General features: G+C 36.4%; 1 protein-coding gene across 1 annotated transcript in view; it reads left to right on the top strand.

Moving 5' to 3' along the window:
- The window catches only part of LOC134652768 (mucin-3A-like), a 55,779-nt gene that overhangs the window by 17,850 nt on the left and 19,336 nt on the right, over positions 1–18,593 (top strand). Inside the window, exon 2 of the mRNA XM_063507929.1 lies at positions 17,465–17,519. Coding sequence (XP_063363999.1) covers positions 17,466–17,519 — 54 coding nt within the window. The 5' untranslated portion in view covers position 17,465. The remainder of the gene's footprint in view (positions 1–17,464; positions 17,520–18,593) is intronic.

Genomic DNA, 18,593 nt, shown 5'->3' with positions numbered 1-18,593 from the left:
AACATAGGTAAGGTGGCGAATTAAAAGATTAGTGGACCACGAAATGTTTAGAGAATTTACCATCCAGGAAATGTCAGGATTTTAGGATGATGTTCGAATGTTAATTTTTTTTTATATGGCAACCCTATCAATGTGATATGACTGAAGATTAGTGCTCCGAGAAGTGAACAAATCCACCACTTATACGCATGATTCCGTAGCGCTAAAGATCGACCTTTTATACTACTAGTACGATCCCTAATGCAATGCATTCAAATGTTCATTACCTACTTACCTGCGTACCGTAAAATGGGGTGAGTAGGCGCAAAACTGACATTAAAACCTCGATAACATTTTATTTTTACATATGCAAACTGAATGGTGTATATAATAAGTGTTCCGGACGTTTGTATTTTAGTTTTTATCTTATTTTGGGTAGTTCCATTTCATAACTTTGACGATAAAGAGGAAAACCCACCTCACCCCGTAGTGCCTCGTATTTGGGGTGAGAGGGCTTTTCATACAAAGGTGATTTTGGGAGAATGTTGGATCGATTTTTTTTTATTATGCTTATTACTATAGCTCCATTTTAAATTGGAATACATTATTTTTGTAGCAGTAGCCTTAAAATCCCTTCTCACCCCCTCTCAAACCTTCTCTCCCCATTCATAACCCACCTCTCCCCGCGAAACCTACTCACCCCATTTTACGGTACCTACAAATTGATTGTAGTCAAAACATTCAGTTATAGAATTCCGAGAAGTCTTTATTTGATCGGTCAGCATATTACAATATTTAAACCAAATGTCAATAGCTTTTAGTACGTAATTCTCTGTGAAAGTTCTGTAATATGGCTGGGTCAAACACAGATTTAGGCTTCTCGTTTTATTTTGCCAAGTTAAGAACAACATTTCTGATGAAAAGCTACGTCAGTGCAATGAGGCTTTAGCAGAATTATTACTTTCGGATACATAATTCTAGATAGATTACCAATTTTTTATAATCAGCGATAATTTTGTATAAATACGTTCTGGCGAGAGCAGCCGCGTCCTTCAAGTATTTTGTTAAGGAACCCTAACTGCCGTACGTAACGGTATCGGTCTTAAATCTCTCATTTAAAATACAATGTCCCACTTTTATTAACCGCACACAATGCGTTAAGGAAGCGTATTCCGATACGTAAAGAACATTAGGTATACCGATCTGATTGTGATTACAATCTTTGGGTGTCACAGTTGCACAAATAGAGGTTACTTAGTATATTATATTATTATGAGCTTCAAAGTAAACTACATTAATTTTTATCAATCTATAAGAAATTACGTTTCGGGCAAGATTCGAACTTGCGACCTTTTGAAACAACGGTCTTAACCAACTGAGCAACCAAAGCTTACCAGAAGCGTGCGCATTTTCCATTCTCTAAATAATTATTGATGATAGTGTTTGTTTAAATCGGTTTACTCTTAGCTCCAACTGAGCTATCAAAGCTTGCTGGAACCATTTGCATTTCATTTTGCATAAAGTATTTCAGGGAAAGCGGGACGCACTAGCTGAATTTAAATTAAACCAGTATCATATTTTACAAATCTGAATAAGCATCAAGGAGAAACGATCGCATATCATATGATATGATATGGCTATAATGTCCACCGTCCAATGAATATTGTACTATATATTACGATAAGCGTCAGTGATGTCATGTCACGCTAGTTTCCTTAATAAATACATTGACTTACGGTTGCCTAACAACATGACCTAAACTGGTGATCTAAGACTGAAGTTGTAGGTAGGTAGGTAGGTGTTTGTATGTTTTGTAGAACTTAAAAATCGTCGCCTAGTAACTATAGTACGAGTACAAGCTTTGCTTAGTTTGGGGCTAGGTCGATCTGTGTAAGATTGTACGCAAAACCCGACGGACTATTTTCGCATTTATAACATAATTATTAAGAGGGATGACAACATTCAATGACATCATGTAAGAGTTTATTGATAAAGCGACTTCGCGGTCTCTTTTACATACATTCAAGCGCATAAAAACGGGACATTTAATATATAATCTTTATACAAATGTGACACGTTTTTTGCACTTGAGTGCAGATGATCTAATTGCTACACAGGACCTCTGTTGGCTGACCTTCAGAGGCTTCAGATCAAACCCTGACTTAGTTTAGCACAGAGGGTTCTGTTCGCGAGCCTTGTTGTGGGATAAGAGATCAAAGAACTGGGGGGCCTAGCCAAGGTGACAAACGTACATCGACAAACGCGAAACTAATAGAAAAAATACATCGGGATGTAAAACATGCTACGAAAAATCACTTGACTATTTACATTTATTATCTTAAGTTTCGACTTGCGTTTTCTATGAACGGTTGTCAGTTAGCTCGATCGGTGATCGATGCGGGAAGAATAGCCGATCGGCTATTCGATTAAACAGCCATGCATCGCAGTTGATGTAGGCTGACTAACTCCTCGCAATACCTCCTTAGATGCTGTAACTATCATCTGCAAGATGCTGTGGCTAATGATGATGTCACGATCGGGTAACTTCATCAGAGCTTTTCTAACGCTTTATCAGCTGGCGCAGCATGGTTCAATTTTTATCGCCTGTCACTATCAAATCAAAATCAAATATCATTTATTGTCAGGCAACTAAGGCCCATAGATACATACCTTACAAACTAACATACATACAATAATAAAAATCTTATAAGCTAAAAATTATTTCGGCGACACGGTGGTTTTCTGGTGTGTCGCATGTTCCGGTGTAGGATTAGGCAGATTCCCACGGAACCGCCGAAACACCACGCCCTTCGGCCAGAAGTCCGCGCTCGCGATGGTTTCCAGCAGCGGCCGCGGCACGCGCACCACGAACGAGAACTATGCCCATCACTTTCGCACTTGCATACTTGTAAGAACGTGACAGGTATGGTGACAAGCGATAAAAGTGCGACCGGGCTACCGCCGCAGAACTTCAATGATAATGATAATCCGGTAGGGTAGGGACCGATAGAGTGCGCGGACGCCGGTCGCGCTGGCACCGCTTGCCCGTGCGCAAGGTCAAGGGCTTGAGGGTCTGGTCCCACGGACACATGACCCCGGGGAAAACAAATAAAAAGGGAAGACATAGGACTCCGGGCTTGTCTAACGGGGAACAAGTTTAACGACGACGCTAAGATAACAAGGAGTTATACTTCGTTTTTAGGGTTCCGTAGCCAAATGGCAAAAAACGGAACCCTTATAGATTCGTCATGTGTGTCTGTCTGTCTGTCTGTCCGTCGGTCCGTCCGTATGTCACAGTCACTTTTCTCCGAAACTATAAGAACTATACTGTTGAAACTTGGTAAGTAGATGTATTCTGTGAACCGCATTAAGATTTTCACACAAAAATAGAAAAAAAAACAATAAATTTTTGGGGTTCCCCATACTTAAACTGAAACTCAAATTTTTTTTTCATCAAACCCATACGTGTGGGGTATCTATGGATAGGTCTTCAAAAATGATATTGAGGTTTCTAATATAATTTTTTTCTAAACTGAATAGTTTGCGCGAGAGACACTTCCAAAGTGGTAAAATGTGTCCCCCCCCCCCCCTGTAACTTCTAAAATAACAGAATGATAAAACTAAAAAAAATATATGATGTACATTACCATGTAAACTTCCACCGAAAATTGGTTTGAACGAGATCTAGTAAGTATGTAGTTTTTTTTTTAATACGTCATAAATCGCCTAAATACGGAACCCTTCATGGGCGAGTCCGACTCGCACTTGGCCGCTTTTTTTTAGCATTAGAATAAGGTAAATAATCTTGATGTGTCTTTTAATTGAAAAACACATTTTAAAAATAAGTTACGGTAAATATGTAACAATTATGAATCTAAACCGATCTTTTATAGTCTTCTGCTTTCATAAGTAATAGTTATTGGTTTTTAAAAAGTGTTTTTCAATTAAAAGACATGTCAAAATTGCTTACCTTCTTTCAAGTTTTTTCTAATGCTAAAAAAACGAACTATGTATAGGACGTTTGACTTACGCGTCGGGATGTTTTAGAGATACCTATATCGTGTAAGTTACTTTTAATGAGGACCATGTTTGTTTATAATAACTACAATATTTGAATATTTAAATGTTTACATTTTTTTTATAATTAAATACATATTGTAGTTATTATAAACAAACAAGGTCCTCATTAAAAGTAACTTTCACGATTTAGTTGGAATTTATTTTATAAATGCCTTACCTATTCTATTTGCATATAACTATATAAGTACCTACTTATTGTGTCTGTAAATTTTGTATTAAAAATGTTTAGCTCTTAACTATAAAGCTTTTTAAAAACTTGATCCTAAAGTCTATCAAACCTAAACATACCTACTCAAATTATGTCAGAGCCATGTGAGACATTGCATCAGAAGCATTGTTTACAAAAAATCTGAGTGCCTTCCTCATAACGTAACCTGATATCACTAATCCCTGTTATCTAGATGGTGACGTCATACTTCGCGGGTGGTCAGTGCAACACATTAGAAAATCGAAACTCCTGTATTTGCTTCTCTGTCACTCCAATAACACAAGAGCAATAGATATAGGTAGAGAGTAGAGACGGACGGTGTTCGTTTCGAAGTTTGCGCGAATCCTAACTAAAACAAAAGAACATCAAACATCACATCAACATTGAACGTCATACAATCTCAAACCGTAATGTAGCGTGATAAAGTACCTTTTTGGCTAAATTAACTTAAAGGCTGCTTTAGGTAATCACATTCAAAACAAGAGGTCCTATATGCACTTTTAAGACACATCAGGCACATGCAGATTTGGACTCCATTGTACGGTGATAAGGTAGAAACTGCAGTGTTTTAGTTCCAATTAATGTAATGTGGTTCAGTTTTAAAGCTGTTAACCATTAGCTTATCACGCAACTTCACTAATTACCCATGAAAGGGTCCTTTTAAATGACGTGTTAAGGGTCATAATCTCATAATCGCTTTTAAACTATTTAGAGAAGTTTTTTTTTATCTTCAGACAAAAAGGCCTACTGAGTACTTAAGTTAAGGGTTATTTTAGCCCCTAGATAGGCTTTTGATTTATTCTTACCCTGTTATTTTTTAATCAGCTCCAAGGGAGTGGGAGGTGTTGTTTTAACTTTGATTTCTTTTGACACGTACCTAATATCTAAAAAAATTAAACATTTATAAAACCGGGAGAATACCTACTTCCCGAAAAATCGAACCCAAATATCACAACTGACTTCTAGCTCCTGTACGGATATGATGGTCGTTCTTGTCTACGTGACAGCGTGATAAAACGGTGTCCGTCACTTTCTTTCCCACGGTGTTAAACAGTGACAGTTATTTAATCACGTGGATAAAGATGGATAAAGCTATCTATAATAGGCTGGCTGATTTGAATTACCTAAACTATAAAATTTTCGTAAATGTCCCGTAGACATTGTACTTATTAAATTAATCAATCAATAATTATGTATTATAATTGTGGGGATAAAATGAGATGCAGCGGCGGTAGCACGGTCGCATTTTTATCGTTTGTCACCATGCCTGTCACGTTCTAACAAGTATGTATCAGGGATGTTGCGAATATCCGCATCCGCATCCGCAACCGCGGAACTTCCGCATTATTTTCAACATCCGCATCCGCATCCGCATCCGCATAAAATCGATGCGGATTTAATGCGGATGCGGATGTGGAACAGATCGGTACAGGAACGTCTTAGCATCGGCGTAAGTGTTAGACTGCTAGGTAATTTAGTCATTAACCAAAAAAACCTATTAGAAATGAGCAGTCAAGCGTGAGTGGGACTTAATGTACGGAAGCCTTGGAACGCGAGTCCGACTCGCACTTGGCCGGTTTTTTGAAATAAAAATTACTAAAATGTAATATTTGACGTTTTTTATGTACCTATCTTGACATCCGCATCCGCATCCGCATCCGCGGATGTGAGCCTTTAAAAATCCGCATCCGCATCCGCATCCGCGGATGTCAAAAAATCGGCATCCGCAACATCCCTGGTATGTATGTGCGAAAATATATTGACAGGCGATAAAAATGGAACCATGCTGCGCCCGCAGGTGGGGTAGGGGAAATGATCATCAACTTTTATTTTATTTATATTAGCAATTGCACAATAAAACAATATATGTTTATAACTAAAGTCTATTTTTTTATTCGGTAGACTGAAATGACAGTTCATAGTATGAACATAAAATGTCATTTCATACTATGAAATGTCATTTTTGTTTACCGAATAAAAAATAGACTTTACTTGACAAGCTCATTTGCCATACCAACCGGTGAGTAGGGCGGGCCTCAAAGATATTTACTAGACTTCATACCTAATACCCTTGTAATACGGTGCATTTTTGTCAACATTAGATGTCGATTGTATCAAAATATACAAATGTAATTTTCAACCTTACGGCCTTGTAATAAAGTGCATTTTTGTGTGCATTAAGAGGTCGATTGTATAAAAAGTGGTAATTGTATTGTACAGCGCATTAATAGAAGAAGGTTCACAGGTGGTGTTTAAACGCTCCGGTGGTGCGGCTAACCGCGTGTATCTTATTCATATTTATAAGTAAGAAGACCTAAACAATCGCAGAGAAAGCATTGGCGCAGTATTTTAACTTTTTAAGTAACTTTATTTCATTTACTTTAGACATTCTCTCAAATTTAGGTCTCAGCAAGATTATAAGGTAACCAGGAGGTAAGGATCTCTTGTTGCTTACTTATATTGTTCCTGAGGTCATTTAAATTTAAAGATCATTTAAAGCTTTATACATTTTTCCATTTTTCATACAAAAGAGAGTACCATATGGCACAGCACAGCTAGGCTTTAATGGGTTAAATGTACCCTTCACCGAATCTCATTTTGATGGGAATACAATAACACGCTGACATGGAGCTGATCTCATGATACACTTTGGAAGTTGGCTAAAGGAGGAATCAAAAATACAGTCAGGGCTTGTGCACAAATTACGCGAGGTTCGATAGGGGACCGGGAAGGGGTTCACGAAAAAATCATAACAAGTAGCCGACGGTAGCCAAAAACCTCACCAAATATCACCAAGGGTGAGGGGGGAGGTCAAAAAGTAGCCGAAAACACCTCGCGTGATTCGTGCACAATGCACAACTCCTCAGCCTCAAGTATAAGCCTCGATATAAAAACAATCCAGTAACATGTTCCTTAATAATAATAACAGTTGGCCTATTAAACAGCTACTCTTTTCCTTTTTTTTCAACTGCATTAGTTAAGATGAAACTCTTGTAGGTATAAGTATAAGAAATACAGCTCCCTTGCCTGGGGTTTCAAGTTAACATACTGAGTCCACTTACATGACTTACACCGTGGAAGTGTAAGCTAATGGATGCGACGTTTCCGTCTGTCGTCCAATACTAATGCTGCTATGATTTAGGTACTATAGACCTGCGTCTGCGCAGGAGATACGGACCACCAACACAGCAGGACTCTTGAACATTCGTGGGCCTTATGTCGGAGCAATAAGGTTCAAGACTGGTCAGATGGGCAACTGAGGGATGGAACACAATACGTCTTATATCTTTTCGGTATTATTTGTTGAGTTAGGTCGGTTATTCTAAATAATTTTAGGCTTGTAATTACGATGAAAGTACTTAACTATCATATTTCTATTGTGTATTTGTCCCGCAATGTAATATTGATACCATACAATAAAAACTTTGAACTTTTTATTTCTTTCAATAGGTATGTTAGGTTGTCTGGAAGAGATCGCTTTTTGGCGATAAGATCGCCTGTTTTTTACCTCTGCTTTTGTTTCTGTTTCCTTTTTGTATTGTTTTCTTTTATTGAGCTGTGCAATAAAGAGTACTTGTATTTTATTGTATTGTATTGTATGTTATGTACAGTAAAGTGTAAATATCTAAAAATATTTGTAAAGAGATTTAGAAGTCGGTTAAAAAGACACGGAGTACGTCGCACTACCGTCCGCGTACCACCAATACGCGTCAGTAACATGACATCACCTTTCCCCGCCTAAATGGACCTATTGAGGTCCATTACCGAACGTGGCTTATCGGGACACTATCGGTACAATAGTGGTGGACGGTAGACGAAGTTGACGAGGTCACGGGGACGGGACCTATAGAGAGATGAGAGATTCCCATTGCTCGTTCTAATCAAGTTGGGAATACGATAAGATCAAACAAATGGACGCCAATGTAGATATATAGAACTAGCCTTATGAACCAATTTTGCATGTATAACTGGCCTTAAAATTTATAGTTTATGATGGTTCATTATTTTGTAAGTGGGTAGATTTTGCACAGTGCAATTTTTCCTCAGCAGTCACCCGTTGACCACGAACGCTGTAAAGGGTTCTAAACAATCTAAACGTCGTCGGGATGTAGAATAAACTCAATATACGCGATAGAATCCGTTTTAGTAGTTTTATTTCATAGATATATAGAGATTAACTATGCACTATTCGAGACTAGACTACCGAAGCGTAAATGAAATGTTTTAAAATAATTACTAATATGATGCTGTTGGTATCAACTTTTTTACGTTCGTTGCTACGGCAACGTTTCTTGAGTCACTCTTAAACTTTGACATAAAAGTTTAATTCCACCAAGCACGGGTTTAAGTTAACAATAACAAAAAGTTGAATAACCTAAGAAACCGTTTCGTGGGAATACAAAACAAATACGACTCATTATGCTACTAGTGACGTGACCACAGATCACCTCAACTATTTAAGTACCTCTCGTGTCGCATGATGGTCCCTATGACAGTTCATTGGTTCCGTATTTTTATATGGAATAGGTGTCACGTTAAATGTACGGAGATATTTTGGTGCTACCTTTATTTACATTGTGTTGTTGTGTTGTGTATCCGTTTTAATAGTTTTATTTCATGAGTAACTATCGCTTAACCGAAGACAATATTATTGTTAATCTGTTTTTGAATTTGTTTTCTTAGGCCCACTTGCACCATTCCACTAACCCGGGGTTAACCGGTTGAACCTGGAGTTACCATGGTTACCAGTACAATTTGACACAGGGTTAACGGTTTAACATCATAACCCGGGTTAGTGGAATGGTGCAAGTGGCGCTTAAGTAGTGGTGCAAGAAAAATATAATTGCAGTAGAATCCGCTTATACTCGTAATGACATCGAAGGGAAGTGACAAACACGTCATACTAAGCGGATGTCATATAAAACATATTATAGTGGATTAACTTCTTATTATTGTTAATTTTTCCGAATTAATCTCGAATTCCTTTGTAAGAAATGAGTTTTAATAACCTTGGTTTGGTTAAAATTGGTTCCAATTGTCAACTTGTCACCGAGAGTTAAATTAAAACTAAATCAACTTAAACGCCACGCACGCACCAAACGTCCTCGCAGAGAAAGATGTGGGGACGGGACGGCCACGGAAATCAACGAAGTGTCAGTATAACCGGACATAATTTCATGAAAATAGGATTGTTAGGTGGTGGTGGTTAGATGAATCTTATCCGACTTTGTCACTAAGAATTTTATATGAAAACCAAACTACGCACACTCGCACAGTAATTGCGTCATAGGAAGCGGTTGGTCAGTATAGGCGGAGTCATAATAAACGGATTCCACTGTATTATTACTTACCTTGACGCTTCAGAATGCCGTGTCTATTTTAGTCTTTCTTTCCACAATAACTTATTCTTTGACAATATTTCAAGTGGTCCCAAAAATGTCTTAGTGTCGTAATCAGGGGGCCTCGCCTAATGGCCAGTAAATCTCGTGTTATCCGAACTCGGGATAATTAACTAGTTGCGTTGTGTTAACTTGTCCCAATTTTACGCGCAGCGGGTTGGGTGTAACATGGCTCTTTCGAATTGGGTCCTTTCTTTTTTTAATTTTAAAGTAAACAGTATTACATAGAATGGTTTACTTGTTTTTAACCTCAACGCAAAGTTAGTAAGTTATAAATTAGTTTAACTTTTGTACATGTGTGTCTGTGGCATCGTAGCTCCAAAATGAAAAAAAAAACGAATATAAGTTCTTTTTTATTATTTTATAGCTAGGTATATTTAGTAGACAGTATTAATTTTTTGATTCCAATTTCTCAAGATCTTCACATTGTCGATTTAATTTTGATGAGATCCCAATCCCATGTTCTCCACCATAATTTAGGTACATATCTAGCTATAACCTAAGATTTCAAATCGTGCACTATGAGTTCTTTCTTAGTCTTACACCTTATTTAAATAAATAGGTAGATAGTAAAGGTTCATTAAGGCCCAGTGAAAGATACTTTTTAGTTCTTATAGTAATAAAATTTCGTAAATGTGTATTACTATTACTAGGTACATCTGGCTGATGCATACTTTTGTATGACTGACCTATTAAACCAGTTTCTTATTTTGGTCCTCTGTTTGACATTGTGTTCTTCGCGTACAATACCTTGTATGGAACTAGTGTTTTATTAGCCGTGTTTCTAGATAAACTCTAAACAACAACAACTGTAAATGTCTAATCTTCGTGTTATTGTTTGAATTATTATAGTGTCAAACATTGGGGTGTTTAATTTATATTTACGTAATTGATAATTATTGATATTTATTGAAATGAAATGTATATTTACGTAATTGATAATTATTGGTATTTATTGAAATAAAATTTTACAGCATTACAGCTATAATGCGCCAATGCGATATAAAATTAAGTAAGTATTAATAAACCTATAGGTAATAAAATTATAAGATAAATATGAAAGTAATAATTAGTATAATCACCCGGTTATAATTAAGACAATTCAGCTCAGTAAATTCGCTACGATATAGCAAACAACATCATATCCCTTCTCGTAGTCTGGTAACAAATACCTACTCGTATACCTACCTATAAACTTTTATCGTATAGAGATAGAGTTTTCTATTTTTATAATATATCGGAAATAAAATGTATTCTATATAACGCGTATATACGTTAATTATACGCGTTATGAAGACGAATCGATTGACACGTTACCTCCAAACCTCCATGAAATCCAAATGAACTAAGTAAGTACCTACCTAAATCATAACTTTTCAGGTAAAAGTCAAACCGCCAAACCAACTATCCAAACTCCCGACCTCCAATTTTTAAATGTCAACTTATTTAACCCTCAAAACGAGTTTCAAGTAAAAACGCTTCAAAAGCAGGGCAAGGCGTTCCAGGCCTTAGCACCATACATGGACGTACATGAACATTGTAATAAATACTTATATAGTAGGTACCTATAGCGAGAAAAGGACACAAGGCTGATTGCACAGATGAAATTATTGACTCATTGATAGATTGTGATGCAGCTGGTGCAAGTGTTCGTTGAGGCGAGGAAGAAGCTTCAATTGGATTGTTCTTAAATAAGTAGGTACGACACGTGGCTTGGAAGATCTATTTGCGTCAATATAAAATACTATAAAAAAAAATATCGGCCTTCGTAACGTAGTCAGTATGAAGCTGGAGGCTGGAGGTCCCCGTCCCATAATTTACATAACCATGCTTTGAACATATCTGACTTTTGACTTGAAAACATTTTGCTGTTGTAAGCATGTTGTAAGTACCTACTACCTACGTATTAAACGTACAACAAGAATTTTATCTGATGACGTTTTGTCCCAAATATAAATATTCTATCGAGTTCAGTAAATTTCATAAATATATATTTTGTCTAATACCAAATCTCTTGGCATTACAAAGCTACGAACTCATATGTGCTCAACATGCCCCGCTCTCCCAATATCGTAAAGTCTATTTAGTCAGGTACATTCGACTACATAAATAATTGACCCCATGAATAAAATACTCGTATTAAAAACTTCTATGCCGGAGATGGAGGTTAGATTTCTCCGCAGCTGCCATTAATGTCATATTGTTACTTTCAATTTAATCAGCATTACTGCATTATGTGACATGTACCTACCTATACTGTTAGCTCACCCTGTGAGCCTCGCTCTGGGGATTCGTATACTGCTTAAAAATGTAAAGACGATGTTCTTCTTGACAGGTTTATAATTAATATTCGTTGTACAAAGCTGGTTTCTCATCTTGCGGTAATTCTCTACAAGTTGACAGACAAAAGCTAAGTGTCACAGATAACATATATCGCTCAAAGTATAGATTTGGCGGGCTTTCAATAACTGTCATTAGAACTAATATTACAAGCACCTTATGTTGGTTCACTGTATGGCCATATTGTTTTATTAAACCGTTACGTTGATAAGCTTGGAATAATACTATATAATATAAAAGTATCACAGAATATAAAAATGCTTATATTCGGCCAATCCTGGGTACAACGCGTCTCTGCGTTTTAAAGAGTTAAACATAAATAATCCACATTACACATAATGCACAACAGAACAATAGACAAAAGAATCAATATTACTCAACTTATGAACTGCATCATTACAGGCATTCCTCCAATGCCTGCAACGACTCACTCTTATAAACTACATCAATACATGCCTTCACATGTTATTGACTCACTGTTTCTTACACACTACATCAATGCATGCATTTACATGTCAATGACTCACTGTTACATCAATAACGCTTTCACATGTTATTGACTCACTGTTACATCAATAACGCATTCACATGTTATTGACTCACTGTTACATCAATAACGCATTCACATGTTATTGACTCACTGATATTCTCTTAATACATAAATACATGGATTCACATGTCATTGACTCACTGATACTCTCTTAATTCATCAATACATGGATTCAGATGCCATTGGCTCACTGTTAATCACTTAATACATCATTACATCGACTCACTGTTACTCATTTAATACATCAATACATGGACTCACTGTTATTCACTTAATACATCAATACATGGACTTACATGTCATTGACTCAATACATCAATACATGGACTTACATGTCATTGGTTCACTGGTACTCATTTACTATATCAATACATGGATTCATGTCAGTTACTCACTGTTACTCATTTAATACAAAAATACATGGCGTCACATATATCATTGACTCACTGTTAATCACTTAATACATCATTACATTGACTCACAGTTATTCACTTAATACATCAATACATGGACTTACATGTCATTGACTCAATACATCAATACATGGATTTACATGTCAGCGATTCACTGTTACTCATTTACTATATCAATATGTATCAATATATGGACTCACGTCAGTTACTCACTGTTACTCATTTCATACTAAAATACATGGATTCACATATATCATTGGCTCACTATTCTTTGTTACATCAATACATGGACTAACATGTCATTGACTCACTGTTGCTCACTTTTAATACAAAAATACATGGATTTACATATTATTGACTCACTGTTATTCATTTATTACATCATTGCAGCTCTTCATCTGCAATGCCTCACTGTTAATGTATGTACCATAGCCATAGCTCACTCAATTTTAATAACTGCATGTCTTTTATACTGAATCACTATTGTTTGACATATTGCTATATTATTCTTTATAAATTCGCTCTTTTAACTCCTGTGTTACAAATTATTATACAATACCTTTATCTCTTTAAGGTCACAAATTTTATTATTCTTTATAAATTCGCTCTTATAATTACTCCTGTGCTACAAATTATTATACAATACCTTTTCTCTTTAAGGTCACAAAATTCTCTGACTCACTTTTAAAAAATGATTATGGATAAGTACCTACATATCTCTTAATAATATCACAAATTTCTCTGTTTCACTCCATAACAAGTTGTATTGAAAACATCTTTTATGACTCAATTATAATTATTCTAAGATTTGCTGACTCTAAGACTGGCTCACTCAATAACATATATATAATAACATGTTATAATAGATATGTACATCTTTCACAAATACATTGTTTATAATATTCATTTTACTGTTACTCTTGTAGTAATTCTCATCACAATTTAAACAGAAAGATAAATAGTTAATATCTTAATAAACAGTAACTTGCAAAATTTAAATTTTTCAGTCTCTTGACTCTCTTGTATTCCAAATTATTATCACTAATATTAACTTGCTTAGCATTTCAATTTTACAACAGGTATGAATACCATTTTATAATTATGATTAATAAACCTCAAATTGATCACAACTTTTCACTAGGCTTGTGCCTGCTCATTCACTACAGAGAGCGCTCCACTCTCAGTCAATCGGTCAAAAGAACTAGTTCGGTCTTTTAGTTCCTTTAGGAAATAACTGACTCAATTCTACTTTTCACATATATCATCATTATTTTTTTTGCATTTAATAACATCTTAAACATATATCACTTGCTTTGATAGTAAACATGTTTACCCTTTACTTTCACTCTGAATCACTATGTATGCATACTAGTATACTTCTCTCACACATAAGTTTTCTTGTACATCTTAATAACTTGTTGAGAACGCTTGTGATTCCCGGGAATTCCCGGTTCTCGCCATACAAACTCATTACCAGGAGCAATCCCTAAATAGGAGTATCTTAGTACACTCTCTAAATTCTACATTAGCTAGTACCGAACATAAGATTATGTCATTGCGCATCTCTAGGTATGAAATCATGTTTGATGACTATGCTGCATATGGCAATACTACTTTAAATGTCAAGCAAAGTTTATATATTCTCAAATCATCCTAAAGTAAGTACTAGTCAACGGTCAGTATTTTAATAATTTGTAGCGTATACTTTACTTCCATAAGACCCTAACTGGCTCCATCTATAAATTTCAAGCATCAGTTTCTCTCATTGTGCTCAGATGCTCCGGCTATCAAAATCAACCTATGCCTAGTATTGTACTCTGGTGATATAAATTGACTCAAAATGGTTAGGTATCTATTTTTCCTACCTGTTACCTGAAACAACTTTATCACTGGATATCTCACACTTATTACCTAATGCCATTTTATCATAATAATAATATTCTAAGAGCTGTCCCAGCTTCAACATGTTTGTCAAAAGTTCTCCATAATATTCATAATCATAATAATCATTTATTCGTCGCAATCATTTATTCATTGTCGCAATCATTTATTTATTTTTCATTCCGGCCATGTGAAAATAACTGATGGCTGGCGTTGGTACTTGGTACCATCTATGTGAATGAGATGAATGTTACAACAATCCCTCCACTTATTTTTATGTGTGCGCCTAAACCATAGACCTACTTACTCACTTGTCTTTATGGTGTACCAGTGGGTACTAGCAATTCACTTTTATTATTTCTTCTATCACACCTTGTACATACTACAACCATGGAATCTTTCCATACTTCACTTTTACTGTTAAAACGGACAATATAAAAACAAATCAAGTACCTACACATATAGCATGATATTTACAGCCATTCAGTGTGAAATTCATAGGTAACAATTATGAACCAGATTTTCCTTGAAAATTATTCCCATTAACAATCAATATGCTCACGAAAAGCCAAACACATATTATTAATCACTTGAGTATAACAGCTATTGGTGTTAATTCACGACACAAAAACAAATCTCGCAATGTTATCTTAGTGTAAAGTTTGTTCAAATAGGTTAGTTTTCCTTATTCGGATATCACTTTCTCCAACTCAATCTGGGAGTTAGTACCTAATCAATCACTCTTCTGACTGCCAAAACAGATGAAAATAACTGGAATTCTCTGACCACTGGCTCCCAATCTATAGATTTAGCGTCTTTTCCAACTGGCGGGCGTCGGTTTTAAAGCAAGCTGGAGCAGCTTATCCCACTTCTGAATTGTTAGCTCACCCTGTGAGCCTCGCTCTGGGGATTCGTATACTGCTTAAAAATGTAAAGACCATGTTCTTCTTGACAGGTTTATAATTAATATTCGTTGTACAAAGCTGGTTTCTCATCTTGCGGTAATTCTCTACAAGTTGACAGACAAAAGCTAAGTGTCACAGATAACATATATCGCTCAAAGTATAGATTTGGCGGGCTTTCAATAACTGTCATTAGAACTAATATTACAAGCACCTTATGTTGGTTCACTGTATGGCCATATTGTTTTATTAAACCGTTACGTTGATAAGCTTGGAATAATACTATATAATATAAAAGTATCACAGAATATAAAAATGCTTATAATACCTTACCACCTTACTATACCTTTTGCCATACCTATTGGCAAAAAACCGAACTGTCAATTCATCACACCATATGGTCTGTCACTGTCACATAAAGAATACATTAACATGTGGTCAAACAAAACGGCCTAAGAGGTAATGCCAAAAATGGCGCGCCGGCCGACCAATCCCGTGGCCTCGTCGGTAACAGATGGCTGACAGACAGCCCCGATTGGCTGGCGCGGCCTTAGCTGTCACTGATGAGTTATCATTGGCGGATTACTGCGAAATCTGTTTTTGTAATTGGTTGCATTACCCTAAAAGTACAGGCTGTATAAATCGCATTTATTTGTGTCACTAGTATGATACGCCTATTTCTAGCATTAGTTTTTGTGGGTGTGTGTGCAATGCTTGGCGAGCAATTGTCTATTTTGTAAATTAAAAAAAACAACGCAATGAAATGGTTAACCAATTTTATATCATATGTTACTTAACTGATCATTGGTAGACTTTACGTCTTATGAAATAAAGTTCAAGAATTGTTGGTTAACAGGACGATGGTGTCGAGTTCACAAACATGTACGTTGCACTTGCATTTGTAAATACGTTTGTGAACTCGACAGTACAGTGACCTACAATAATATATTACTCTTCGAAGGCTGCAAAAATTGTGACACGCTCTTATGGCTCTACAAATAAGACCGTGTCACATATTTTTGCAGCCTTCGTCGTGTAACATATTACAGCATAATGACTAAGATAAGTGCCTGTTAACATCACCGTTCGACATTTTGCTTTAAGTTATGGCTGAATGGTCTTCATGTTCACTTGCAAGTCTTGCAACGTACGCTGATAAATTGATAATATATAAGTACTTATTACAGTATGATGGTCAAGTGGTCAACATTGACCCGATTTATGTAACCAAGACAAGCTGGAAAAAATGTCTTCGCAAATTTCTATATTTGTGCTTTGCTATTATAAATTATAATACTTAGTAGGCTGGCTATTCTTTGAACGTTTTGAATGCTTCATGTTAACAAAATACTGCATTCATTCAGTAATATAGTAAAACTGGGATTTTTCCAAAATATCCGAAAATACCTTCTACAATCAATTATACATATAAATGGAAGAGTAACCCATCCAAGAAAACGGTTTTTAAGCTTGAATAAGTTCCATTGTGATGTTAAAGTCGGACCAAAATACTCTGCATGACAAAGTGTGGAAATGCCATCTTTAATGTGAAATTTCTACGAAAATATTTGGTTTAGGTATAAAATGCACTCCCTCTCTTTGTTCTATTCAAACTAGTGCTAAGTTAGCTTAGACAGACTATATCTGACCGTTATCTTGTACGTCCATGCAGTATATAGTTAAATAATGAATGTCTGTCTGTTTGTCCGCAGGATGTCTGAGGGTGACGTGTCGCTGATCCACGACGAGGACGTGCTGCGCCGGATGGTAGGTCTACCTGGGCTATAAACCGCCAAAATAGAAGTTCGCAAATTGCGGGCATCTGTCTCTGTCACTCTAATTACGCCTACATTGGAGTAAAAGAGAAAAATCTCCGCAATTTGCGAATTACGGTTTCCGCGGTTGCCCCCTGTATTACTTGCTGGGACGTTCCAAACGTATAAACAAAATATGTCGATGTACAGTAAAGTGTAAAAGTATGGGTGCACTAATACCATGTCAGCGAATTAAGAACTAATGGACATAATTATTATTAAGTTGTATGCACATATTATATTTATACACTTGACTGTACGATTGTCATCTTAATAGTTAGACCCTTACCCGTAGGCCCGTAGCCAACGTGCCAATCGCTTATACGCTCCGTAGCGATCGAAACGCAAATGTCACTCTCAGACTAATATGGAAGAGTGATAGAGAGACACAAAGCGATTCGATGGCGAAGCGCTAGCGATCGTCACCCTGGCTAGGCCGCCAGAACGGCGGTGCGACACTGGTGGAATACTTACTCTTGTTTGTTTTATATCCTATGATATTGCTTACTTATACAAGACTAGCTCCACGCTCCATCACCGCTTGCTTTTCGACAGAAAGCCCCCATTAATATAGGTATTATGTATACTCTGGCACCGCGACCTTGTCAGTAGTAGAAAAAACCGGCCAAGTGGGAGTCGAACTCGCGCACGGAGGGTTCCGCACCATCAACAAAAAATAGAGCAAAACAAGCAAAAAAACTGTCACCCATCCAACTCCAAGTACTGACCCCGCCCGACGTTGCTTAACTTCGGTCAAAAATCACGTTTGTTGTATGGGAGCCTGACTTAAATCTTTATTTTATTCTGTTTTTAGTATTTGTTGTTATTTTCAATTCAATTTCAATTATTTATTTATTTCAAATCCATACGATCCATAATTGTTAGTACAACAACAAACAAACAAACAAATCTTCGTTATAGCGCCAACAGAAATACATCATCTGTGAAAATTTCAATTGTCTGGCTATCACGGTTCGTGAGATACAGCCTGGTGACAGACGGACGGACGGACGGACGGACAGCGGAG

Source organism: Cydia amplana, chromosome 12 (assembly GCF_948474715.1).
Source record: "Cydia amplana chromosome 12, ilCydAmpl1.1, whole genome shotgun sequence".
NCBI lineage: Eukaryota > Metazoa > Arthropoda > Insecta > Lepidoptera > Tortricidae > Cydia > Cydia amplana.
This window is presented reverse-complemented; position numbering and strand designations above follow the sequence as displayed.